Source organism: Mustela putorius, unplaced genomic scaffold, assembly GCF_011764305.1.
Source record: "Mustela putorius furo isolate JIRA1106 unplaced genomic scaffold, ASM1176430v1.1 tig00000083_pilon_pilon_pilon, whole genome shotgun sequence".
NCBI lineage: Eukaryota > Metazoa > Chordata > Mammalia > Carnivora > Mustelidae > Mustela > Mustela putorius.
In genome coordinates this window covers 23850287-23877713 of record NW_025421273.1, presented here as the reverse complement: position 1 = coordinate 23877713, position 27427 = coordinate 23850287, and the positions used below count along the sequence as shown (strand labels likewise).

At 42.6% G+C, this 27427-nt stretch overlaps 1 protein-coding gene across 2 annotated transcripts in view; it reads left to right on the top strand.

The window, feature by feature from the left end:
• Nucleotides 1-27427, top strand: part of FAM184B (family with sequence similarity 184 member B) — a 183182-nt gene that overhangs the window by 144303 nt on the left and 11452 nt on the right. For both annotated transcript variants that reach the window (XM_045075998.1, XM_004773412.3), the window contains 4 exons: nucleotides 11564-11693; nucleotides 12397-12609; nucleotides 24200-24353; nucleotides 27137-27300. In XM_045075998.1, the coding sequence (XP_044931933.1) occupies nucleotides 11564-11693; nucleotides 12397-12609; nucleotides 24200-24353; nucleotides 27137-27300 (661 nt within the window). The remainder of the gene's footprint in view (nucleotides 1-11563; nucleotides 11694-12396; nucleotides 12610-24199; nucleotides 24354-27136; nucleotides 27301-27427) is intronic.

Here is a 27427-nt window from a genome sequence, read left to right as displayed (position 1 = left end):
CAAAAGAGCTGATGAAAATATGCAGTGCCTCCTAAAGCCTGTGCTCAGAACTGCATCCTCTCATTCTAGTCATATTCCACTGGCCAAAGCAAGGCACATGACCAAATTATCACTGGACAGAGAAGACTATGCAGTCCACATGTCCTATGGTCAGCTCTGGCTGCCGTAACAAAATCCCACAGATTGTAGGGCCTAAACAACAAAAATTTATTTCTCCTAGTTTTAGAGGCTGGGAAGTCCAAGGACAAGTTGCTGGTCCACTCAGTCTCCTGGTGAGAACTCTGCTCCTGGCTTGCAGATGGCCATCTTCTTTCTGTGTCCACACATGACGAGGAGGATTGGAGGGGTGGGAAAGAGAAAGGTTTGCAAGGGAGAGGTCTCTTTCATGTCTCTTGTTATAAGGGCAGTAATCTCACCACGAGGACTCTACCCTCATGACCTAATTACCTCCCTAAAGCTCCATCTCCTAATACCATTACATGAGCAATAAGTTTCTACATATCAGTTGGGAGAGGAGGCATAACCATGCAGATCATAACCTTGGGGAAGCAGGGTATAAACCCCTAAACCAGACCATAGCCTATAGCCCAGTGAACTCCTAGCTACTAATACTTCCACTGAATCCTCCAGATTTTGCCTCAGAATCTATGAGGCACATAAGAACAGCTGTGAAGGAGGATAGACTTTGGACTCGGGTTTCCAGATTATTATATCCTTACTACTGGCAGCCACAAACCTTGTCCTGCTTATAACTCACAATTCCAGAGAGAAAGAGTCTTTTTCCTAAAATTATAACAGAAATTTCAAAGAGGTCTCTAAGATGCCCAGCCTGGGTCACATGTCAATTCCTGAGCCAATCACTCTGGCCACAAAGATGGAGTACTCTGACTGGCCAGCATTTGTGACACATCCTCCCCTGGTCCCATCTGAGGGTGAGGGCAGAGTCAGCTGCTCTTAAACTCTGTAGACTAAAAAGAATCACATGGAAAGAGGAAAAGCTTTCCCAGGGAGAGGATGTTGAGCATACCAACAGTAGGTGGTGATCACAACAGCCTTATCTTTTTCTCCTGTGGTGGTTGTTTCAGTAAGGGGTTGTCCTCAACTATAGAAGCAAAAAAGGAGGGGCTCTGGCAGTCACTCCCACAAGGGTTTTGGTGTGAAGAGAAAAGCTAAGCAGTGACAGGGAAGGACTAGAAAGGAAGGACTAGGCACCCTGAGCTCTAACATCAGAAGTTGCAGAACAGAACAAATGCAGTGGCTCCTTGGGGGCAAGATTGCATATTTAGTATTTAGCTTCGTGGGGAATGCTGGTCAGGACACTGGATTTTTTGGCATGGTGGCTCTGAAAAGGGACGTGGTTTTTTCATGGGCTTAAGGTCAAATTCAGAAGAGCAGGTTAAGATCAGCTTTAATGAGGAGGAATGGGGGACATTAGGAGAGTCAGCTCACTTAGTGATGGGTGGCAGGATGAAATTGGCTCTTTAGGAGGAGGTGAGGAATTTTGAGGCACTAGAATGGAGTCAGAGAGTGAAATCTCATTAGTGGTGTTCCAGGGAGTAATGATGGTGATGAAAATAATAACAAATATTTATTGAATGCTTAAGTGTGATAAGCACATAAAAATGATTAACCCATTTAATCTTCAATACATAGATATTACTATTGAAGTACCTCGCTTCAAAGATGGAGAAAACAGAGGAACAGGGTGGTCAAGTAAATTACCCAAGGTTACACTGTTAGTACATGGTAGGATTGGATGAGTTTCTCTGATGCCAGAATCACAGTTTCAGCTACATCTCAACTAAGGGCAGCTGTTCTGTGCAAAATGAAGAGACACAGGTCTTCCACCTTTCCAGATCACTTGGCCCTTTAATTGTCAGTAATAAGAACTGAAACTTAGACCTCCAGCCATGGGCTTCCAGTCTGGCTTGAGTTCCTCTTTCTGTAAATAGCTATAAAACTGGGCAAAACATATGAATGCACAATATGCAGAAGACTGTGTTCTTGAGAAGGGAAGCATGGGTCAAGTCCCATGATCACCCACCATTGCCCCTGTTTTTCTTCCTGGGGGAAGTTGCCAGCTGCAGAAAAAGAGGTGGAGTCAAGCTGAGCTGGGAAGGCAGACATCAGAGCTCAAAGCTGGTAAAGTGGCTGGAATCTGTAAGGTAGGGTATCTGAACAGGTAGTTCTATGTCAGGGGAGGAAGGACAGAAAACTATGAGGATTTGCTGTAAGTCCCTGGACAAGGGCTTGAGAGAACACACAAGATGGTGTTCCATGGGGCTTGATGTGTGTGGCTGCTGTGGTGTTGAGTAAATGAAAAATCCCAGAGGACAGGCCGTGCTGGGAGATGGTGCAGTCCCAGCTTAGCTGGGATAGAAAAATCTTCCAAGGCAATATAGGCTTTCAGTGGAGACCTCATGGAGGTCATACTTTATGGGTAAGAAACACATCCATACCCTAGAACAGAAGACAATATTGAAATGCACCAGCTCTAACGAAAGATAAGCTCAAACCTCAAAGGATCAGAAAAGACTTTCAGTAGTTTAGCTGCCTGGCAGAAAAAAAATCAACACTTTTGAAAGGAAGACATAATCTAGACTTCCTATTATTCAGTATTATATTTATTGTATTATATTAATTATATTATCTGTAATATGCATCATACAATAAAAACATTATGAGAATGCAAAGAAGCATAAAAATGTGACCTGTAATCAAGAAAGAATATCAGCCAATAGAAAAAAACCCTAAAATGGCCTTGATGTTAGAATTAGCAGAGAAGGACTTTAGAACAATTGTAAGAGGTATGTTCAAGGACATGAAGGAGAGACCATTATAATCAGTGGACATACAGGGAATTCAACAGAGACATGAAAACCTTGAAACAAAGGGAAATTCTGAAACTGTAAAGTACAGTTTCCAAAGTGAAAATCTCACTGGTGTGTGCAATAGCCAACTTGAATACAGATTAACAGAAACTATCTTATCCAGAGAATAAAGGGGGAAAAAAAATTAATGGAGAGATCCTCAGTGACCTGTGGGACAAAATCAAATGGTCTAACATGCATATAGTTGGAGCCCAGAAGGAAGAAGAGAAAGAAAATGGAGCAGGAAAATATATTTGAAGAAATAATGGCTGAATAGTCTCTCAACTTGATGAGGAACATCAACTTTCACAGTCAGGAAGCTCAGTGAACTCCCAACAATATAAATCCAAAGGCAACGTCATAGATACATCCTAGAAATCTCTAGATACATCCAAGAAAAGTTGCTGAAAAGAAAAAATAACCCCCAAAGTCTTAAAAGACAAATTAAAAATACAGGGAACACTTGAATTTTCATGTGTGCTAGTGACAATTAACTCCTTCTTGGCCTTCCAGCCTCATACTCTTTCTGCTTTCCAAAAAACACCTGAACATTATCATTAAAGTCCTAAAAGGCAAAACAAACAAACAAAATCAAAAACAGAGGGGCTGATATCCAAGATCTATAAAGAACTCCTCAAACTCAACACTCAAAAAACAGATAATCATGTTAAAAAATGGGCAGAAGACATGAACAGACACTTCTCCAATGAAGACATAAAATGGCTAACAGACACATGAAAATATGTTTATCATCACTAGCCATCAGGGAGATTCAAATCAAAACTACATTGAGATACCACTTTACGCCCGTTAGAATGACCAAAATTAACAAGACAGTAAACAAAGAGTGTTGGAGAGGATGTGGAGAAAGGGGAACCCTCTTACACTTTTGGTGGGAATGTAAGTTGGTGCAGCCACTTTGGAAGAGAGTGTGGAGATTCCTTAAGAAATTAAAAATAGAGCTTCCCTATGACTCTGCAATTGCATTTCTGGGTATTTACCTCAAAGATACAGATTTAGTGAAAAGAAGGGCCATATGTATCCTGATGTTCATAGTAGCAATGGCCACAGTCACCAAACTGGAAAGAGCCAAGATGCCCTTCAGTGGATGAATAGATAAAGAAGATGTGGTCCATATATACAATGGTGTATTATACCTTCATCAGAAAAGATGAATACCCAACTTTTGTATCAGCATGGATGAGACTGGAGGAGATTATGCTGAATGAAATAAGTCAAGCAAAGAGAGCCATTTATCATATGATTTCACTTACTTGTGGAACATAAGTAATAACACAGAGAACATTGGAAGTTGGAGAGGAGAAGTTAGGGGGAATTGGAGGGGGAGATGAACCATGAGAGACTATGGACTCTGAGAAACAATCTGAGGATTTTGGAGGGGGGGGGTTAGGTGAGCCTGGTGGTGGGTATTAAGGAGGGCATGTATTGCATGGAGCACTGGGTGTGGTGCATAAACAATGAATCTTGGAACACGGAAAAAAAATTAAAAATAAAAACGAAAACAAGAAAACCTGTCCACTCCAAACTCTAAATCAAGTGAAAATATCCTTCAAAAACAAGAGTGAAATAAAAACATTTTCAGGTACATAAAAGCTAAGAGAATTTTTCACCAACCAACCTGCACTATAATAAGTGCTAGTGGAATTTATTTAAGCTAAAAAGAGGTTATACCTGATTTAAACTTGGATCTATAGGAGAAAATGAAGAGCATCAGAAATGGTAAACATATAGGTCAATATAGAAGAGTATTATTTTACCTTCTTTTAATTACTTTAAAACAGAACACATCCAACTACTTAAGAAGAAAAATAATTATAATGATATTAACAACATTTTATTATGAGATTCATAATGTATCTTATTGACAAGATATGACTATTAGCACAAAGGACAGGGTTAGGTTTTTTTTCTATCCTCCTCTTCTTCCTCCTCCTCCTCCTCCTCATTATTCCTTATTATATTCCCTGCACCATACCTTTCAACCCTGTGACCTATTCATTCCATAAATGGAACCCTGTACTTCCCACTCCCTTTTAACTGTTTTACCCATCTCCCAACCCCCTACCCTCTGGCACCATCAGTGTGTTCTCTATATTTATGGGTCTGTTTCTGCTTTTTAAAAAATCTGTTTGCTTTGTTTTTCAGATTCCACATATAAATGAAATCATATGGTATTTGTCTTTCTCTGTCTTATTTCACTTAGCATAGATGTCCTCAGATCTTTCCATGTTGTTACAAATGGCAAGATCTCATTCTTTTTTATGGCTGAGTGATATTTTATACACACACACACACACACACACACACACACACACACACACTTTCATATCATATATACATACACCACATTTTCTTTACCCATTAACCTATCGATAGACATTTGGGCTGCTAGGACAGGGATAGGATTAATGGAATTATATCATTGTAACAGACATTTTACATCAAGAGTTACCTTATTAACTCTAATAGATTGTCATAAATTAAGGATACAAATTACAACCCATAGAGGAACATTAAACATTAATACAAAGAAGAACTAAAAAAATTTCAATAAAGTAATAAAATGGAAGACTGAAAAATATTTGCCAGGTAAGAAGGTAGAAAGGAGGAAGAGAAGGCCAACAGTAAGAAAAAGGATTAGGCAAATAGAAAGCAAATGACAAGACATAGACTTAAGCCCAATCATTGCAATAATTACAGTATTCAAGAACCAAATATACCATTTAAAGGAAGAAATTGTCAGGATAAAAAGGCAAGACATTGCTATATGTTGTCCAGGAGAGAGACATTTAAATATAAAGACACTATTATGAGCAAAAGTGTGTCCCCTCCCCCAAACTCATACATTGAGGAGCTTAGAATGTGATATACTTAGAGGTAGGGCCTTTAAAAAGGTAATTAAGTTAAAATGGGATTATTAAGGCAGCCTTAATCCAACAAGACTGATATCCTTATAAGAAGAGACCAGCATGCAGAAAACAGAGACAGAGGAACATCAGTGTAAGGACACAACATGAAGGTGTCCATTTGTAAGCCTCAGAATAAGAGAAGCCTCAGAAAAAAAGCAAATCTGACACCTTGATCTTAGACATCTAGCTTCCGGAATTGTGAGAAAATACATTTCTGGTTTTTTAAGCCACACATACTATGCTGTTTTGTTACGGCAGCCCTGTAAACTGATGCAGGCACAGATAGTTCTGACGATAAAAGGATGAACTATGCCAGGCAAACAGTAAGCAGAAGGAAGCTAATGTGGCTGAATTCATGTCAGAGGAGGCTTCAGAACAAGGAATATTACCAGGGATGAAAGGGGATATGTTATAATGGTAAAGGAGTCAGTTCATCTGGAAGACCACAATCCTAAATGTGTCTGACCTCATGACAAGAGCTTTAAAAATAATGAAGCCAACAGTGAGAGAATGAAAGGGAGAAATCCACAGCCACAGTTGGAGATTGTGACACCTTTCTCTGAGGATTTGGACAACTAGCCTAATAGCAGTGAGGATACAGAAGATTTGAGTTACATTATCAGCTAACCAAATCTAGCTGACATTTGTAGATAATGGTCTGAACAATGCTGAACAGATCTTCTTTCAAGGCACATTGTACTTTCTCCAATGTAGGGCCACAAGTAAATCTTGATAAGTTTCAAGGATTGGAATATTCTCTGAAATATACTCTGTCTACCACAAAAGAATTAAATTAGAAATGCAGAATAAGGGGCTCCTGGGTGGCTCAGTTGGCTAAGCGTCTGCCTTCAGCTCAGGTCATGATCCTAGTGTCCTGTGATAGAGTCCCATGTCAGGTTCCCTGCTCAGCTGGGAACCTGCTTCTGCCCCTCCCTCTGCCCCTGCTCCCTGCTCATGCTAGCTTTCTCTCTCAAGTAAATTAATAAATTTTTTTTTTAAAGTAAGAAATCCAGAATGATAAGCTATTGAGAAAATCCTCAGATATTTGGAACTTATACAGAATACTCCTAAATAATCTATTAGCCAAAAAATAAAATCACAGTGGAAATGAGAAACTACTTCAAATTCCATGATAATAAGACATGTCAGAATTTGGGAGAGATAGCTAATGAAGGCAAACCATAGCTTTAAATACTCCTACTTTAAAAAGAAAGCTCTAACATCAATTATTTCTGTGTTTTTATCTTAAATTAGAAAAGGATAAGGAAGTTAAATCTGGAAGGAAAGATATTAAGTAAAATTGGAAGGTAAAATAAAGATCTTATTAGATAAAGGTAAAATAAAGATATTTTTTTAATTTTTAATTTTTTATTTTTTATAAACATATATTTTTATCCCAGGGGTACAGGTCTGTGAATCACCATGTTTACACACTTCACAGCACTCACCAAAGCACATACCCTCCCCAATGTCCATAATCCCACCCCCTTCTCCCAAAATAAAGATATTTTAAATAAAGATATAAAGAAGGTAAAATAAAGATATTAAAAATAAAGATATTAAATTAAATTGGAAAGAAAGATAAGAGCAGAACTCCATGAAACAGAAAATGGGCTAATAGAAGAAATTGAGAAAACGAAAAATTAGTTCTAGAAAATTATATACTCAAACTAAGAATGATTAGGGAAAACAAGAAAGAGGAATGGAAGAGGGACATCCCTACAGATTCTATAGATAGTAAAGGGAAATAAGGAAAATCTATGAACAATCTTTTTATCAGTGATTTCACCAAAGAGCAAATTCCTTGAAAAATACAACTTATAAAAATGGCACTAGAAGAAATGGAAAATATAAGTAACTCATGGCTGGGTGATGAATATTGAGGAGGATATGTGCTATGGTGAGAAAAAAATTGAATTAATTTAAAAAATTCTCTAAAGGACAACTCCAGCCCCAGTTGATGCCATTAGTGAGTTTTATCAACAACTTTATTTATTTTATTTTATTTTATTTTCAAAGATTTATTTATTTGAGAGAGAGAGAGCATAAGCAGGGGGAGGGGAAAAGGGAGAGAGAGAATCCCAAGCAGACTCCTGGCTGGGTGAAGAGCCTGATGTGGGGCTCCATCCCAGGACCTCAAGATCGTGACCTGAGCTGAAATTGGGAGTTGGATACTTAACCTACTAAGCCATCCAGCGGCCTCTTATCAAGTATTTCAAAGAAGAAATAATAGTAGTCTGACATAAGCTCTTTCAGAAAAAGAGTATAGATCCCCCTTAATTTGTTTTATGAGATCAGCATGACTGGTACCAAAACCTAATGAATACATTTAAAAGAAAAGAAAATAACAAATGGATATTCTTCATGAATGCAAAATTCTGTACAAAATATTTGGAAATCAAATCAAAGGATAGTACATCATCATCAAGTAGGATTTCCCCAGGAATGTGTTGGCTTAACATGTGAATAGCATTCATGTGAATTTGTCCATTAAAAAATAAAGGGGGGCGCCTGGGTGGCTCAGTGGATTAAGCCGCTGCCTTCGGCTCAGGTCATGATCTCAGGGTCCTGAGATCGAGTCCCACATTGGGCTCTCTGCTCAGCAGGGAGCCTGTTTCCTTCTCTCTCTCTCTCTGCCTGCCTCTCTGCCTACTTGTGATCTCTCTCTGTCAAATAAATAAATAAAATCTTAAAAAAAAAAGGGGGGGGAGTAAATAATCATCTCAGTAGGTGCAGAAAAACATTTGACAAAATTTAACATCCTCTCATGATAAAAAGTGTGCAGTCCATGAATAGCAGGGAAGTTCTTTAACCTGAAAAAGATAATCATGATAAATTACAGAAAAATATACCCACTGGTGAATGTTGAACACTTTCCTCCTAAGATTGGGAACAAGGCAAACATTCTGCTCTCACTATTTAACACTGTCCTGGCCTGTCCTATAAAGCAAGAAAAAGAGCTACAAATGAGAAGAGTAAAAAATGTCTTATTTACAGACAGAATGATATGATTGAAATACTCACTGGTGTTAAGACATTACTCTAAATTGAACTATAGATTCAGTTCAATCCCAAATACAATCCTAGTAGCTTTATTTGTAGAAAGAAATAAGCTGTTTTCAATATTGAAGTGGAAAAGCAAAGGACATAGAAAAAGAAAAGAAGAACCTTGAAGAGTCAAGTTGGAGGACTCAGGCTACCTAATTTCAAGACATTATGAAGCTAGAATAATGCAGACGATGTGGTATCAATATATAAATAAACAAACTGATCAATGAAAAATAATGGAGTGTCCAGAAATAGACCCAACAAAAGATGTTGGATTCATTTTTGTTAAAAGTGCCAAGGCAACAACCCCAGGGATATAGGATGATTTTTTCATCAAATGGTGGTGTAACTGAATCAACATATGGAAAAAAAATGAACTTCAACCCTAACTTCACCCCATGTACAATAACTAACTCTAAATATATAATGTAAAACAATAAAGCATAGGAAAACCTCTTTGCAATTTGGGGGTGCATGGTGATTTTTTAGGACATGAAAGCAATAATCATCCAAGAAAAAAGTTGACAAATTGATCCTCATCAAAATTAAAATTTCTGCTAATTAAAAAATACTATTAAGAAAATGAATAAACAAATCACAGGCTGGAAAAAGCTATCCAGTCTGCAGCCAGAGTATATAAAGAATTGCTATAAGCCAATAATAGAAAAGACAAATATAGTTTTAAATGGACAAAATGCTTGAGCACACTTGCAAATAAAGAATGGCACATAAGGACATGAATATGCACTTCACATCAGAGTCAGCAGGGAAATGCAACTTAAAATTACAGTAAGATACCATTTCACACTCCCTGGAATGACTAAAATTAAAAGTACTGAAGACACAAAATGTTGACTATAATGTGGAGTAACTGAAACTCTCATACGTTGCTGGTTGGAGCATAGCATGGGGCAGTACCTCAGAAAACCGTTTGATGATTTTGTAAAAAGTTAAGCACACACTGGGGCACCTGGGTGGCACAGTATGACTCTTGGTTTTGGCTCAGGATGTGATCTCACTGTCGTGATATTGAGCCCTGCACTGAGCTCCGAGCTTAGCGTGGAGTCCGGTTGAGTCTCTCTCTCCTTCTCTCTTTGCCCCTCCCCTCCAACAGCACGTGCTCTTAATCTCTCTCTCTCTCTCTCTCTGTCTCTGTCTCTCTCTCTCAAATAAATAAATAAATCTTTTTTTTTTTTAATTAAGCGTAGGAAGAAAACACCACTGACATTCCAGCAAACTCTGCAGAGATGCCTACTGCGTGGCATCCTTTTACATCACTACACAGGATAAATGCTTAAAATCCCCATCTCAACCAGTTATATTTGAATTTCTCACCTGGTTCAAAAGTTCAGCTCTAGGTAAGGGAAGGTGTCCTCCAAAAAGATCCATGAGCATCTGTGCTAGAATACAGAAGAAACCACTGTAGCTTTAAGCCAGCATCTTCTCATTCATGCTCTATCCATAAAAACCTGTGTGCTACCCTGCAGTGTATCCCTGGGACAGCCAGTCAAAGACATGAGCCTACTTTGAAAAGTGTCAAGTACTGTATTCAAGTAAAGTATTATTATTTCACTATTTTTTTCATCTGCAGGAAGTATTGTGAAATTAGACCAGAGAGGCCTCTTTTTTTTAATTATTTAATTTCTTTTCAGTGTAACAGAATTCATTGTTTATGCACCACACCCAGTGCTCCATGAAATCTGTGCCCTCTCTAATACCCACCACCTGGTTCCCCCAACCTCCCACCCCCCACCCCTTCAAAACCCTCAGATCGTTTTTCAGAGTCCATAGTCTCTCATGGTTCATCTCCCCCTCCAATTTCCCCCAACTCCCTTCTCCTCTCCATCTCCCCATGTCCTCCATGTTATTTGTTATGCTCCACAAATAAGTGAAATCATATGATAATTGACTCTCTCTGCTTGACTTATTTCACTCAGCATAATCTCTTCCAGTCCTGTCCATGTTGATACAAAAGTTGGGTATTCATCCTTTTTGTTGGAGGCATAATACTCCATAGTGTATATGGACCACATCTTCCTTATCCATTCGTCTGTTGAAGGGCATCTTGGTTCTTTGCACAGTTTGGCGACTGTGGCTATTGCTGCTATAAACATTGGGGTACAGATGGCCCTTCTTTTCACTACATCTGTATCTCTGGAGTAAATACCCAGTAGTGCAATTGCAGGGTCATAGGGAAGCTCTATTTTTAATTCAGAGAGGCCTCTTTTTCAGAGCCCCAAGGACTAACTAAGCCCCCATAACCAATGCCAAGCTCTCAGCATTTTTGCTTGTTTGTTTGTTTTTAAACATTTTATTTGTTTATTTGACAGAGATCACAAGTAGGCAGAGAGGCAGGCAGAGAGAATAGGGAAGCAGGCTCCCCGCCGAGCAGAGAGCCACATTCAGGGCTTGATCCCAGGACCCTGGGATCATGACCTGAGCTGAAGGCAGAGGCTTAACCCACTGAGCCACCCAGGTGCCCCTCTCAGTCGCTTTAACAGCCAGTCATTAAGCACCCACTAAAACCTTTGGGCTCCAGCTGAATCCTAATTGTGCAGTAACACTTAGAACTGTGTGCCAGGTTACATTCTTAAATCCAAGGAAGATACTTCTTAACCCGCTCCCTGCCATGGGAACTCCCTTCTCCCAGTCCCAGGTGGTCATGTCATTCCCAGCCCTGGATCTTTTGTGATTTGCACCTCTCTGTCTTCAAAGGATTGACGTGCCCCTTAAGGAGGGAAGTGACCTGCAACCTCCACTGCACTCTTTGCTGAAGGAGAAGGCACCAGAAATCCAGCGTCTACAGGAGGAGTGGCAAAGCCAGAAGGCTAGATTGCAGGCCCAGGTAGGACAGCCATGGTGGGGAGATGCCCTCCTGCTGGTGGAACCCGGCCTCCTTCTCCTTCTTCCAGACAATGTTGGAAATACATACAGAACCTGATTCATGTCTGGGCTGGGAGGGCATTCCAGGTCAGGACAAAGTGGGATTCTTGGTTCTCTGTATTCATTCATTTATTTAATAACTCCTGTGGCCCATGAGCACCTCCTATGAGCTAGGAACCTTCTAGAAACTTGGGGTACATTAGTGAACAAACCCAGGCAAAGTCCTGCATTACAGCACTTGTATTATAGCAGAGGAAGTGGGAACAGACCCCAAATACCAGACATAAGAAAGAAATAAAGCACATAGCATATTAGAGGATGATCCGATTTTAGGAAAAAGGAAAAACAGAACAAGGTCAAAAGGATTGAGAAGCTGTCTGGTCATGGGGGAGTGGGTGTAATACTCAAGGGAGTTATCAGGGAAGGCTTTCTTGGCCTTCTTCCCCTCTGACCTGATATTCGTGGCTCTAGCTGAGAAGCCTCCAGAAGACTGGCCATCACAGGTTTTTCAAGGTTACAGCACTCCCCTTCAGAGTTCCCTCAGATAGAGGAGGTTCAGCTGGGTTGAGGAGATGTCCAGGGCACTTACTTGTTTTCAAGCCCCTCAGGAAGGGAAGGGGGAGGGAGAGGGCGCAGCCTGAGGGCAGGATGCCATGGGGGGGCAGGTCTCCCAGATGCAGCAGGCTCTGGAGCAGTGCGCCAGCACCTACAGGGAGGACCTGCAGGAGCTCAAGCAACTCTCCGACCACGAAAGGGAGAAGCTGCAGCACGAGCTCCAGGAGACCATTCAGCAGAACCAGGCCGTGAAAGCCCAGCTCGAGGCCTCCCACCAGCGAGCCCTGCGCACGCTTGAGAAGGCCAAAAATCAAGAACTCAAGGTAAGGGGGAGAATTAGGAAGTCCACTACTTACTGAGCCCTTGCCATGGAACCATCTGTCATGTGCTAGACGGGGTGCATTTTGTACATGATCTCTAATCCCTACGTGAATCTTCCAGGGTCACTATTATCACATTTCCTTCTTCCAGTTGAGGAAAAAGGCTCAGAGGGATTCAGTAAGTTGCTCAGGGTCACACAGCTAGGATGTGGCCATGCGAGGATTCACACTTAGGTCTGTTTGGCTACTTGTACTGCGTATCCCTATTTCTATGTGACCTTGATAACATAAGAACAGCTTTATGACTTGGGCAATGTTGTGCGTGATGCATGCTGGGGGGTCGGACTCGCATGGGAGACAAAAACAGAGAGGGCAAGCTGGAAAGTTGGAACAAGCAGGTCAAGTGCACCATGATGTGTAATCCAAGAGGAGCAGGTTTCGTCTACCTTCTACTTTCCCAGAAGGCCTTTGCTCCTGCTCCCTCAGGAGCTGGGGCTCCCACTGCGACTGTCACAACAGACTGTCTTCCCTGGTTATAGCATCTTTATGCTCTATCTAATGACTTCCTTATACCATCAGATCTGCCACCTGAACCTGCGTGGGGCCGAGAAACATCTGTGTCTGTTCAGACCCTGAATCTCTTCCTAGTTCAGGATAGCTCCTTAGAAAAGTCTCTCACTGAATTACAGTTTCAAGTTTAATTTCCCCTTCTATACACTGGGGGTATTGAAATCCACCTCTTTGAGATGTCCATGAATAAGTGGAAAAAATGGATTTCTGGTTTTAAGGTGACAGAATAAATGCTTTTGAATGCTTTCTTATTGGAAACAGTCCAGGAAACAATAAGGAAACACAAAGCCAAAGCATACTCCTATTCCAGATAAAGCAGGAGGCATCTGTGCCCTTGAGCCCTGCTACATGAGAACAGGACAGAAATGAGGAAATAGCTTGTGGCTTCACAGAGCGGAGAAGCTCAAGCCAAAGTACCTGCAGAGAGAGGATGAGAATCAAGCTGATTCCATGGCAGAGCTCAGAAATGCTCAGGAATTGGAGGTAGCAGTTATCACAGAGGCAAGAATGAGATGAGGAATATGACTGACATAGAATGTCACATTCCCAGCTCCGCCAGCACAGGCAAGCAATTAGCTCTCCCTTATTTAAAGACAAGAGATTGGGTTGGGGGAAATCCCTGGATAAACTGAGCCAGAGAGACTCTGAATTAGGAAATATGATTCACAGGGGCTGGGATGAAGCTTGGGTCTGAGAATAGGTTCAGGTGAAAATCTGTATACTGAGCTATTTGTTGGACCACTGCCACCTCTCTGTGGTCCCCAGAAGTGCATTCTCCTGTTCAGCTCTAGAAGTCAAGCATCTAGAACTTAAATACTCCCTAAGTAGGAGACTGGAGAATATTCTCTGGGGAAATTAAACCATCCTAGAGAAAAGACCTAGAGTCTCACATTTGTGGACTTCCAGTAAAATTGCTGGTTGGCCATCTGGTCACCCTCTAAAGGAGCCCAGCACCCCACGGACCCTCTTCCAAGTAACTCCATCTCAGCGTTCCATCTTTAATAAGAAAGCACAGCAATTACTGAACTTTTTAGGGAAGCCTCTAACATGGACTTTAGAGTCCAAAATAACCGGGAGGAGAAGGAACAGACTCAGAAGAAATGGCTAATGCAGTCAGCAGAAAGAAAAAAAAGCTTTGATGAGTATTGATCTCCTCAAAATTAAAAGGTGATGTTTGCATCTGTGAAAGAACAACATGCTATTTGTAAAGGAGGGGCAATTAGGTTAAGGAAGAGTTCTTTAGATAAAAAACATGATCACAGGATTTCTAAAAGTCAGGAAATGAGTTGAAATGGAAAAAATGAAGAAACCTTCCAGAAACCAGAAGAAAAAAAAACACCCACACACAACAGTGAAATGGGTGGTTGGAGAGAAGGAACACAAAGTGTAGAGACACAACTAGGAGGCTCATATATAACATTTGGGATTCCAGAAAGAGATAAAGGAGGGGAAAGTATTTTTTTTGTTTTTTTTTTAATTTATTTTTATTAATTGTTTTTATTAAGATATAATGTATTTTTTGCCCCAGGGATACAGGACTGTGAATCATCAGACTTACACACTTCATAGCACTCACCATAGCTCATACCCACCCCACCCTGTCCATAACCCAACCACCCTGTCCTTACCCCCGCCCCACCCCCAGAAACCCTCAGTTTGTTTTGTGAGATTAAGAGTCTCTCCCTCCCAATCCCATCTTGTTTCATTTTTTCCTTCCTTACCTCCCAAACCCCCCACTCTACCTCTCAAACTCCTCATATCAGGGAGAGCATATGATAATTGTCTTTCTCTAATTGACTTATTTCACTCAGCATAATACCCTCTAGTTCCATTCACGTCATGACAAATGGCAAGATTCCATTTCCTTTGATGGCTGCATAGTATTCTGTTGTGTATATATACCACATCTTCTTTATCCATTCATCTGTTGATGGACATCTAGGTTCTTTCCATAGCTTGGCTATTGTGGACATTGCTGCTAAGAACATTCGGGTGCATGTGCCCCTTTGGATCATTATATTTGTATCTTTAGTGTAAATACACAGGAGTGTGATTGCTGGGTCTTAGGGTAGCTCTATTTTCAAGTTTTTGAGGAAACTCCATGCTGTTTTCCAGAATGGTTGCACCAGCTTGCATTCCCACCAACAGTGTAGGAGGGTTCCCCTTTCTCTACATTCTCTTTAACATCTATCATTTCCTGACTTAACTTTAGCCATTCTGACTGGTATGAGGTATCTCATTGTGGTTTTGATTTGCATTTCCCTGATGCCAAGTGATGTTGAGGACTTTTTCATGTGTCTTCTGGATGTTTTCTTTGTAGAATGTCTATTCATGTCCTCTGCCCATTTCTTGATTGGATTATTTGTTCTTCAGGTGTTGAGTTTGAGAAGTTCTTCATAGATTTTGGAATCTACCCCTTTATTTGATATGTTATTTGTGAATATCTTCTCCCATTCTGTTAGTTGTTTTTTTGGTTTTGTGTACTGTTTCCTTTGCTGTGCAAAAGCTTCTGATCTTGATGAAGTCCCAAAAGTTCATTTTTGCCCTTGCTACCCTTGCCTTTGGTGATGTTTCTAGGAAGAAGTTGCTGTAGCTGAGGTCAAAGAGGTTGCTGCTTGTGTTCTCCTCAAGGATTTTGATGGATTCTTGTCTCATACTGAGGTCTTTATTCCGTTTTGAGTCTATTTTTGTGTGTGGTATAAGGAAATGGTCCAGTTTCATTTTTCTGCATGTGGCCGTCCAATATTCCCAACACCATTTGTTGAAGAGACTGTCTTTTTTCCACTGGACACTCTTTCCTCCTTTGTTGAAGATTAGTTGACCATAGAGTTGAGGGTTTATTTCTGGGCTCTCTACTCTGTTCCTTTGATCTATGTGGCTGTTTTTGTGTCACTACCATACTGTCTTGAGGATTACAGCTTTGTAACAGAGCTTGAAGTCTGGAATTGTGATGCCACCAACTTTGGCTTTTTTTTGTCAATATTCCTCTGGCTATTCAGGGTCTTTTCTGGTCCCATATAAATTTTAGGATTATCTGTTCCATTTCTTTGAAAAAAAATTGATGGTATTTTGATAGGGATTGCAATAAATGTATTTTCACAATATTTGGTCTTCCAATCCATGAGCATGGAAAGTTTTTCCATTTCTTTGTGTCTTCCTCAGTTTCTTTCATGAGTACTTTATAGTTTTCTGAGTACAGATTCTTTGCCTCTTTGGTTAGGTTTATTCCTAGGTATCTTATGGTTTTAGGTGCAATTATAAATGGGATCGACTCCTTAATTTGTCTTTCTTCTGTCTTGCTGTTGGTATAAAGAAATGCAACTGATTTCTGTGCATTGATTTTATATCCTGACACTTACTGAATTCCTGTATGAGTTCTAGCAGTTTTGGAGTGGAGTCTTTTGGGTTTTCCACATAAAGTATCATATCATCTGCAAAGAGTGATAGTTTGACTTCTTTGCTGATTTAGATGTCTTTTATTTCTTTTTGTGGTCTGATTGCTGAGGCTAGGACTTCTAGTACTATGTTGAATAGCAGTGGTGATAGTGGACATCCTTGCCATGTTCCTGACCTTAGAGGAAAAGATCTCAGTTTTTCCCCATTGAGAATGATATTTGCTGTGGGTTTTTCATAGATGGCTTTGATGATATTGAGGTATGCACCCTCTATGCCTACACTGTGAAGAATTTTGATCAAGAAAGGATGGTGTACTTTGTCAAATGCTTTTTCAGCATCTATTGAGAATATCATATGATTCTTGTTCTTTCTTATATTAATGTATTGTATCACATTGATTGATTTGTGGATGTTGAACCAACCTTGCAGCCCTGGAATAAACCCACTTGGTCATGGTGAATAATCCGTTTTATGTGCTGTTGGATCCTATTGGCTAGTATTTTGGTGAGAATTTTCACATCTGTGTTCATCAAGGCTATTTTTCTGTAATTTTCTCCTTTTTGATGGGATTTTTGTCTGGTTTTGGGATCAAGGCAATGCTGGCCTCATAAAATGAGTTTGAAAGTTTCCCTTCCATTTCTGTTTTTTGGAACAATTTCAGGAGAATAGGTATTAATTCTTCTTAAAATGTTTGGTAGAATTCCCCCTGGAAGCTGTCTGGCCCTTGGCTCTTGTTTGTTGGGAGAGTTTTGATGACTGCTTTAATCTCCTTACTGGTTGTGGGTCTGTTCAGGTTTTCTATTTCTTCCTGCTTCAGTTTTGGTAGTTTGTACATTTTTAGGAATGCATTTCTTCCAGATTGTCAAATTTGCTGTCCTATAGTTGCCCATAATATGTTCTTATAATTGTTTGTATTTCTTAGGTGCTGATTGTGATCTCTCCTCTTTCATTCATGATTTTATTTATTTGGATCCTTTCTCTTTTCTACTGTTCTTTTGGTTTCTATTTCATTGATTTATGCTCTTTATGATTTCTCCTGTTGGGTTTAGGCTTTCTTTGCTGTTCTTTCTCCAGCTCCTTTAGGTGTAGGATTAAGTTGTATACTTGAGACCTTTCTTGTTTCTTGAGAAAGGCTTGTATTCCTATATACTTTCCTCTCAGGACTGCCTTTTGCTGTGTCCCACTGATTTTGAGGAGTTGTGTTTTCATTTTCATTTGTTTCCATGAATTTTTTCAATTCTTTTTTATTTTCATGGTTGACCCATTTATTCTTTAGTAGGATGCTCTTTAGCCTCCATATATTTGAGTTCTTTCCAACTTTAGAAAGGGAAAGTATTTTCAAAGAAATAATGAAATCCTTAGAACCACAGGAGAAAGACCTCTACCAAGGCTCATCTTGAAATTTCAGGACACCAGGGAAACAGAAGAAATTCCAAAAGCTCCCAGTGAGGAAAAGTGATTCTAGACACAAATTATTTGAATCAGAATGTCATGGGACATCTCACAGGCAGCAAAACAGTATATTAGAAGCCAATGCATAATTCTGAGAAATTCCATTACAAATATTAATAACTGTAATGAGAGACTATGGACTCTGAAAAACAATCTGAGGGTTTTGACGGGGTGGGGGGTGGGAGGTTGGGGTACCAGGTGGTGGGTATTATAGAGGGCACGGATTGCATGGAGCACTGGGTGCTTTGTCTCTGGCTTCACTTGCTCATTGAAGAGCGACATGGCTGTGTGAGGACATCTGGTGCTCCTCTGCCCCAGTAAGCTTACAGTGACCTCACAGACCTGGCCTGGGCCGAGTGACTGCTGTCCTGGAAGGAAGGCAGTCCTCACACCGGCACAGCTTACTCTGACTCTCCCTGTAATCCCCCCCGCCCACCCCGACTGGCCACTGTTTCCTGTAGCCCAGAGATTTGTTTTCTGTGAGCCTCCTGAGACAAATACCATCATCTGCTCTGGCCCTCACACCTGCATGGGCACCCCTATTCTCTCCGAAAATCACCCACCTGTGGCTCCTCTGTACTATGGAGGGTTGTTCCTGCTCGACCAGTAACTGAACCAACAGTGGCCTGGATAGCTAGTGATCTTCTCCACCAGTGAGCTACCACCATACCTTCTCCGACAAGGTCTGGATCCCAAACTGGGGAAGGATTCCCCCCTTCTAAGTTGTCCTTATCTTTGGTACATTCTCCCAGCCTCAGGACACCCTGGAGTTCTCTTTGTATCTCTAGAGTTACTCACCTGTGATAGCACAGTAATTTTTTATATTAAGCTCCTACTTAAATTACTGTGTGGTTTCTGTCGCCTGTTGGACCCAGGCTACTATGTCTTCCACTGCTTTTCCTTAGGAAATTCCTTGAAGAATGCCCCACCCAAAGGAGGGAGCAAGCCAAGGATTCCAGAATAAAAGGGATCTAGGATAGAGTAATTCAGGGTAGGAGAAGAAGGAAAAGGAAGGAGCCCAGCTATGCCACTGGCCCTGGCCAAGACAACAGCTCAGTCCCAGCTGGAGCAAGAGGACTGAGGTCTCAGAAGAGCAACTCTAGGGGAAAATAAAACTACCGGATTTTCTGATCCGTTTGCCCATGTAGAAAGTTGCATTGAAAATCTCTAACACACACACAAATGTTTTACAAAGCTTTTAGATGTTGTAGGAAGATTTAGCCAAATATTTAAAGAAAGCTAAGCAAATTTTTTAAAAATGCAGCAAGTTATCAATGCAAGGAAAAACAATAAGTTGTGCAGGTAGGCATTAATCATAATAGTTTTACTTGGGAGTGAACTGTATGTACTCATAATAACAAAAGTGTTGAATATATTCTACTATATTAAAAAAATAAATAATGATATGTGAGGAATGGAAGGGGGAGACTGTATGAGACCTAAAATCCTCATCTATCCAAATGCGAAGACAATTCCTAGTCTCGAAAATAACCAAGACAGAGCAGAATGGAGATTCTAGCCTGTTAATTGTGGCAAATACCTAAAGAAACAATTGGAAGAGTTGTCAGAGGCTTCCTCCAGAGAATAGAGTGCAGAGAGAGGAAAAAGGAGGGCTTTCCTTTCTTTTAATACTATTTAGCCATTTATACTATATGCATGCATTGTCCTGATAAAAATATACAATAAGCCTTTAAAAAAAAGAAAAAAGAAATGAAATAATGCATGTGGACTGTTTGGTTTCTAATAGGTGTTAAAAAAAAATGTGAGTTCTCTTCTTTTATTCTTTTAAATCTTTTTCCAATTTGACTTGCAATTTACAACAGCTCCAGTTGATGAGATGCCAGGTTGCGAGGTGGTGGGCAATGCTGGCCTTTGTGTTCTCCTAAGCTTTACCCATCCAGGCTGTAGACTTAGCTCCCAGGGGAAGCTGGGGATTGTCGCTCACTAGTGGGAGTGGTGGTCCAGGGCTCCCCTGGATGGAAGGAAGGAACCTGTGAGTTCTGGCCGCCTCAGCTCTGCCCATACCCCCCCATACCTTGCACATCTCAGTTCTAGCCCCTGAAGACCCTACAGATTCACGGAGTCCTTGTTGCTGGCTCAAGTCCGATGATTCCAAAGTGACACCAAAGTTCCAATTCTAATTTAAAATACCCGATATATAGTCATTCCTTGTACGGGATCGTGAGGAGGAGTGGGATGCATGGGTTCAAATCTTGGGTCTGCCACTTGTAAGGTGTGGGCTCAGGCAATCTCCCAGTTTCTTTGTGTCTCAAGTTCCTCATTTATAAAATAATAACTACTAAGACTGTTGAGAGCACCAAAGAGATAACACATGTAAAGTACTTAGAACCATACGAGGCTGAGTAAGAGCTTGTCTTTGTCCATTCAGGTTGCTGTAACAGAACACCACGGACTGAGCTGCTTGGAAACATAAAAATTAATTCCCCGCTGTTCATTCTGGAGGCTACAAGTACAAGACCAAAGCACCAGCTGGTCTGGTGTCTGTTGAGAGTTCACTCCATAGTTCATAGACAGCCACCCGACCGACTATAACCTCACAAGGGAGAAAGGGTAGGGGAGCTTTTATGAATCTCCTTTATAAGAGCACTGATTCGTGAGGGCTTCACTGTCCTTACCTCATTAACCCCCAAAAGCCCCACTTCTGATGCCATCCCATGGGGGATCAGTTTTCAACCTATGACTTAGGGGCGTGGGAGGGGGGTTGGGCAGAAACATCCAGTCCATAGCAGAGCTCCATTTTTAAAGATTGGCTGTTACTGCTCACTTGTTGACCCTGAATTATTTATAGAACAGCTTCCACCACCTACTGCCACGCTGTGCTCTGCAGGCATCAAGATGATTAATACACTCTTGGCTTTTTGGACCGCACCTCCAGGGGGAAAGGCAACCACAGGCTGCTGTAGTTCAGTGGGTCAGAGCCAGGGGACAGTTGGGAAGCACAGGGAAAGGAGACTTTACCCAGGATGGGGATGGAGAGTGTGTTACTATGATTTCTAAAAAGAAATCTTATTTGGTATTAGTCTCATTTCTAACACACTGCTCCTAAAACTCTTGGAAATTCCTAAGCAAGGAGAGCAACCAAACTGTCTTCTGTTATGTTAATGAGATAGCTTGGGGACCCCACTGAGGATGAGAGGGCTGATTGCCAGGGGAACCCACCTTAGGGTTGAGGGTTGGAACTTTCAGTCCCACCCCTGACCTCTGGGGAGAGGGAAAAGGCAGGAGATGGACTCAGTCACCAGTGACCAATGATTTAATTAATCATGTCTATGTAACAAAGCCTCTCAGAAACCCTAAAGCAGAGAGGGGGCTCAGAGAGCTTACAGGTGGGCCAACACCGCCACATACCACAAGGAGACATGCCCCAATTTCATGGGGAAAAAAAGATCCTGTGATCTCTTCCTACATATCTCTTCATCTGGCTATTGATTCATATCCTTTACTATCCTTTGTCACAAATCGATAACCTAGTAAATAAACAGGTTTCCTGAGTTCTATGAGCCAGTCTAACAAATTAATTGAGGGGTCGTGGGACCACTGATTTATAGCCCGCTGGTCAGGAGCACAGGTAATGACCTCGTCTTCCGGCTGGCATCTAAGACTCAGGGCGGTCTGATGGGACTGAGCTCTCACCCTGTGGGATGCTCTCTCTCTCCAGGCAGAGAGTGTCAGGACTGAGTTGACTCATAGGACACTGTCCTCCGTGGGTGTTCAGCATTGCTTGTTGGTGTTGGGAACCCACTGGTCCTCCCTCCACCCCCCGCCCCTTCCTGCCCCCACACAAACACCTGCATTGTGACTGGTGTCATTACCTTTGAAGATAGGGTGAACATGGGCCTTTTAGGAGGTTTTAAAACAACCACAACACAAGCAGAGTAAACCTCCCATAGGTTTACTGGAGTCATTCACCAGGGGAGAGTGGTTTGATGTAAACTCTGAGTGTTCAACTTTGCATAGTTCTCACCATGGAAGGCTGCTGAGCAAAAAAGCAGGCAGTGCTGATCTAAACACTGCGCTGTTCCTGGGGGACAGAGAGGCTGGATCATGGAGTGAGGGAGTTTGGCCCCATCTGCTGTAAAACTTTAGCCTGGGCCTTTTCATTCCCATTTCCCTTGGGATAAAAATGTCACCAACTGCTTCTCTGAGACTGGTAGCAAGTACAAGAGGAAGAAATACTGGAGAGTCTGAAAAGGAGGAGACTCTTCTGTCTTATGAAATAAACCCAGCACCGTATGACAGTTTCCCAGAGGAGGAGTAAAACGGATTCCCAATTTCAGGGAGCAGCAGAGCCAAAGGTGCCACTGTGCTCAGTTAGCTCCCTGGGGCTCTGGGGGTGGCGGGTTCGGTGCTCTGAACTGGAGCCTCCCATCTTTGGTGAAACCCCATTTCCCATTGTTTCCAAAGGCTGCACGGGGAGTGTGGAGGGCCTGAGCTCAGGACCCTGCTGCCCAGGGGTGACTGTCCTGTCCCACCTTTCCCTGTCTTCAGTCAGCTCACTTCCCGACAGCTGGCTGGCACAAAGGAGGGAGACGATGCTTCCTGCATCTTTCCCGCATGACCTTGGGAAAAGTAGTTCATCTCTCCCAGCCTCGACTTTCTCTTTTAAAAGATGGGCTATGTCTTTTTAAAATTTTTTATTTATTTGTATTATTTATTTATTCTATTTTATTGAGAGAGTGTGTGTGCATGCACATGGGGTGGGAGGTGTGGGACAGGGGAAGGTCCAGAGAGAGAGAGGGAGTGAGAGAATCCTAAGCAGAACCCTCACACTGAGCACAGAACCTGACTCCCAGCTTGATCTCCCGAGATCATGACCTTAGCAGAAATCAAGAGTCAGACACTTAGCCCACTGAGCCAGCCAGGTGGCCCAAGATAAGCTGTGTCTTAATTGGAACTCTCTGTTGCAAAAGCCCCCTGAAACTGTATTAGTTTCCTATTGCTACTATCACAAATACCACAAACTTGGTGGCTGACCACATCACAGATTTATTATCTGACACTCTGGAGGTCAGAGGTCCTAAATTCAAGGTGTCAAGGTGTTGGCAGGACTGTGTTCCTTCTAAAAGCTCAAGGGATGGATCTGTTTTCTTGCCTTTTCTGGCTTCTGGAGGCTGCCTGTGTTCCCTTGGCTCCTGGCCCCTTCCTGCATCATCCAAGTCAGCAGTGTAGCATGTAACATCTTCAAATACCCCTCTCTTCCCCTCTCTCTCCCCAGCACCCTCCCTGCTCCTCCTCCCCTCCACCACTGCTTCCTCCTTCCATCAGCACCTCTCCTCTGTCTGGCTGTCTTGCTTCCTTCCTATAAGGACCTCTGTGACGACATTAAGCCTGCCCAGATAATTTGGGATAAGCTCTCATTTCAGGATCCTTAACTTATTCACACCTGTAAAACTCCGTTTACCAAGGAAAGTAATATATTCACAAGTTCCAGAGATCCCCACGTGGATATCTTGGGGACCATTATTATTTTGACTCCCAGAAACCAACTTGAGCTAGCTTAGGAGTGGAGAGATTGCTATTAAAGTTTACAAAGCTACTCATAGAAACAGCTTTGGGTGTTTGATATATGAGAGACTTTCAATAAATAAATGTCACATAAAAGGATGACTGACTGAATGAAATAATCATAAATGAAGTAAAAGAAGAATAACAAGTGAACCAGAGGGCAGAGACACAGCCAGTTCTGGGGACCAGACTAGACCAGAGACTGGAAAGACTATAAAGACCCCTCCTTCTGTCATTCCTGCCCTCCTCTTCACAGACAACTCTTTCCACCTCCCTGGTCCTGGGACAGGTGTAAGATGGTCACCCCCCTCCTGAGTGTGTTAAATCTGGAGCCAACTAGTCCGTGTCTCTCTGTCTGTTACTTGTGCTCTCTCTCCCTGGCCTCCTAACCCCAAATTCCCAATAACTGGCTCAACTTGGAACAGGCGTCCACTCTGGCCTAATCAGCTACGGTTTGGAGTTAGGTTCACATGGTATAAAATGGCTGCTGTGGCCAAGCCATCACCAACATCTCGGGTCATTCTCAGTAGCCCAATAAACCCTCCACTGAGGAGTGGTGAGTTCTCAGTGCACCCTGGTGCATAGGAAGAACTTGGCAAAGGAGACAGGTCCCCACTCCGTGCCCGCTTTATCCCACTTTCATCCACAGGCCACAGAGGAGCGCTTGAAGAAGGAATCCAGCCACAGCCTCCAGATCCAGCACCAGGCACACCGACTGGAGCTCCAGGCCTTGGAAGAAAAGGCCCAGCAGAAGCTCCAGGGGGAGCTGGAGAGGATGCAGACTCAACAGGCTCTGCTGTTAGGTATGCAGCCCGCTGCCCCTGGGAGGGTCTAGCTACCTGGCAGGGTCCACACGTTGGGACCAGGGGCAAGATGGGGCCCCCATGTTTGGAGGCACACAGGCCGGGGTGACTTTCCGGGTTCCGCCTCCCAACTAGCTGGGAGACCTGGGGTAGGGGTGGGAGGGTCACTGTCAGTCTCAGTTTCCTTTTCTGGAAAATGGAGTCACCATTGTCCCTACCCATAGGGATGGTGTGTGGGTGTGATGATATTAAATAGAAAGTGCCTAGCATATGACAGGAGCCTGGTGACTGTTCCAGCTGTCTGAAAGCAGGGCGTTCCTGTGAAACATTCCCTAAATCAAAATGGCGAAAAGCAAAGAAGCAATTACCATTCATTTAAATGAACACTCTGGAGCGTTCCCAGACCCCCAAAGTCACCTGTCTTAGGCTTTCCTGATACGACAGGACACATCTTGCGAACGGATGCGCACAGTAGCTGGAGACAAGTCCAGACGCTCACGGACACAGCGCCGGGCGCCGAGATGCTGGGCGTGACTCCCAGGGAAGGCGCTGGGGGGCGCCCCTCTCGCGGCCCGAGGTGCGCGCTGCTTCCGGACCGCTGGCCGCCAAACCAGCCAAGAACGTTGTTTTCCCTTTTCGCCTTTTTATGTAAAAATGAAAGTCTTCGGATTTCTCTAGGTTAGGGGGAAAGGGTTCTAAAATCAAAGTGGTGTTAGGCGAACCTTGGAAAAGCGGAGGCATCCGTATTATCATCACCATCATCATTATTCAATATAAGCCACATCCCTGAGCCTTCGTGACACGTTCATGGGGTCGCCTCAACCTCGCATTTCCATTCTGAAGTTTTCCGCAAATCTGGGGGACTTACGCCTCCAGGCTCCTGCCCTTTGCATGCCCCTACATCATCCTCGGCCGGAAACTCACCTCCTCTTTCGACATCCAAAACCAGTCACGCAGAGCATTCTGGAAGTTACCAGAAGCAGTAAAGATCTCTGGAGCCAAATTGTTCGGGCTTGAAGTCCAGCTCCAACACTCACAAGCTGCCTGACTTTGGGCAAGTTACGTAACTGTTCTGTGCCTCAGTTGCTCATCTGTGAAATGGGAATAATAACAACATCCAGCTAGTATGCAGCGAATGCTAGGCACATGTTCACTGTTCTCATTACTGAATATTCCCACATTGCATGGCTGGCCCCGGAAGCCTCTTTCTGTTTTTGTAGATCATCTTTTCCCTCATTTTCTCCTTTATTCTCATCTTCCATCTCACTCTTAAGAGCAAGACAAATGCCTCTCCTTATTTCATGCCTAGCATTAAAGACCACATTGGCCTTATTAAATACATATTTTTTCAGACCCAGGCAGGATTCTCCTTAGGAGAATTTTGGGAAAGAGCATTTTCTCTACCTCCATAAGTGATTATCATCTACCTGCTGCTTGTTGAGCTTTTTCATTAGACAGTGTGTCTTGCAGGCTGTACGTCAGCACATCAGCTCTGCCCATTTCTGGAGGAAGTGACATGGGGAGAGAGAGAGTCCCATTGAGTCCCCAGTTAACATCCAAGTGGGAAATGCTAGAGTTGGCATCATCTAAGGAAGATGGATTACACAAGATAAAACCCAGGCAATACCATGTGTCTCAGATACTAGACAAGATTCAGATCATGTTGAACACCCCTGGTGATTCCAGCACCCAACAGTAGCTGTCCCTACTGCCACTTCCCTTGTCCCTCTGATCCCACAGCAGCCTGGTCCTGTCCTGGACAAAAGATTCAGGAGAGAGCCTGCGTACATGCTAGGATTCTCAACATAGCCCCAGGAAGAAGGGGCTCTATGAACTCTCTTAGGACAATAGAAAGTCGTTGGCTTTGTGGGTGCTGTGGGGGGAGGGGGCTATCATGACAGGATTATTAAATTAGACATCCCCGGTCCCAATTACGGTGATTCCACTGTCTGTGCGAAACACGTTTGTCCTGCAGTGTAGTTCAGTGTGTGAGGGGTAAGGGAGTGTCCATCAGATTACCTGATCCACTGGGGTAGGGACCCGGCCATGCTGGATGGACAGGTGGATGGGTAGAAGGACGGAAGGGCAGGTGGCTGTGTGGATGGATGAATGGATGGTGAGATGGGCTGATGGACAGATGGATAGGTGGGTGTGTAGAGAGGTAGAGTGGATGGACAGATGGATGGATAGATGGGTGGAGGGAGGGAGGGAGCAGGGGAGGGAAGGGAATATATTACAGAAGAGGGAAGGGTAATAAATGAAACCACTCTAGTTATGCTTTACTAAAGGGTTTTATTGAACATATTTTTGTGATAAAGGATTTCAAAATACTGAGTTGGGTTTGGGCTTTTTAAAGAAAATAGACTATAGAAATCACTATTAAAATCCTAGTGGGGAGGAAAGATAAATCAAGTAAATTTTTCAACATATCATCAGAATAACTAAGCTTTGCTATGTTTAATATACTATAACTTTCAGAGAAGCTTAGTAAGTTTATGGGAAATCTTTTTGCTACAGACACATTTTTATAATACCATTAATTTCCACTCTAAACATCACTTGTTTATTTTACCAACATATGTTGAGCATGTGCTCTGTACTAAGACATCTAAGCCTACAGGGTACCTCATGGCTTATGGAATTCTTGAAACAATGTTTCAACAATCCTTTGCAGCAACAAAAATAGAGCCCCCAAAAGTTCCTAACAGAAAAGGAAAATATCAAACTTGCTAGCACTTGAAAATGATCTTGGCTTTAAAAAGTAATAGCTCTTCCTTCTCTAGAGGCCCTCAAGCAGGAGCTGTCAGAGCAGCGGGCTGCCTGCTCCGAGCACCAGAAGGACCTGGAGGCGCTGCAGGCTGAGCTGAGGTCTCTGGGCGGCTTGGGCAGGCGGCAGGCGGTCGCCCAGTGTCCAGGGGACAGCGAGGACCACACCGTCCCTGCCGAGGTCAGCACCCCATTCTGCCCACTCTGCACCCCTCTTGCAGTGACATCAGGGCTGCAGGGAGAAAGTCATAACGGAGAGGCTCCAGGGGGTCATCATTCACTTCTGGAATGGGGAAGACACTTCTTCT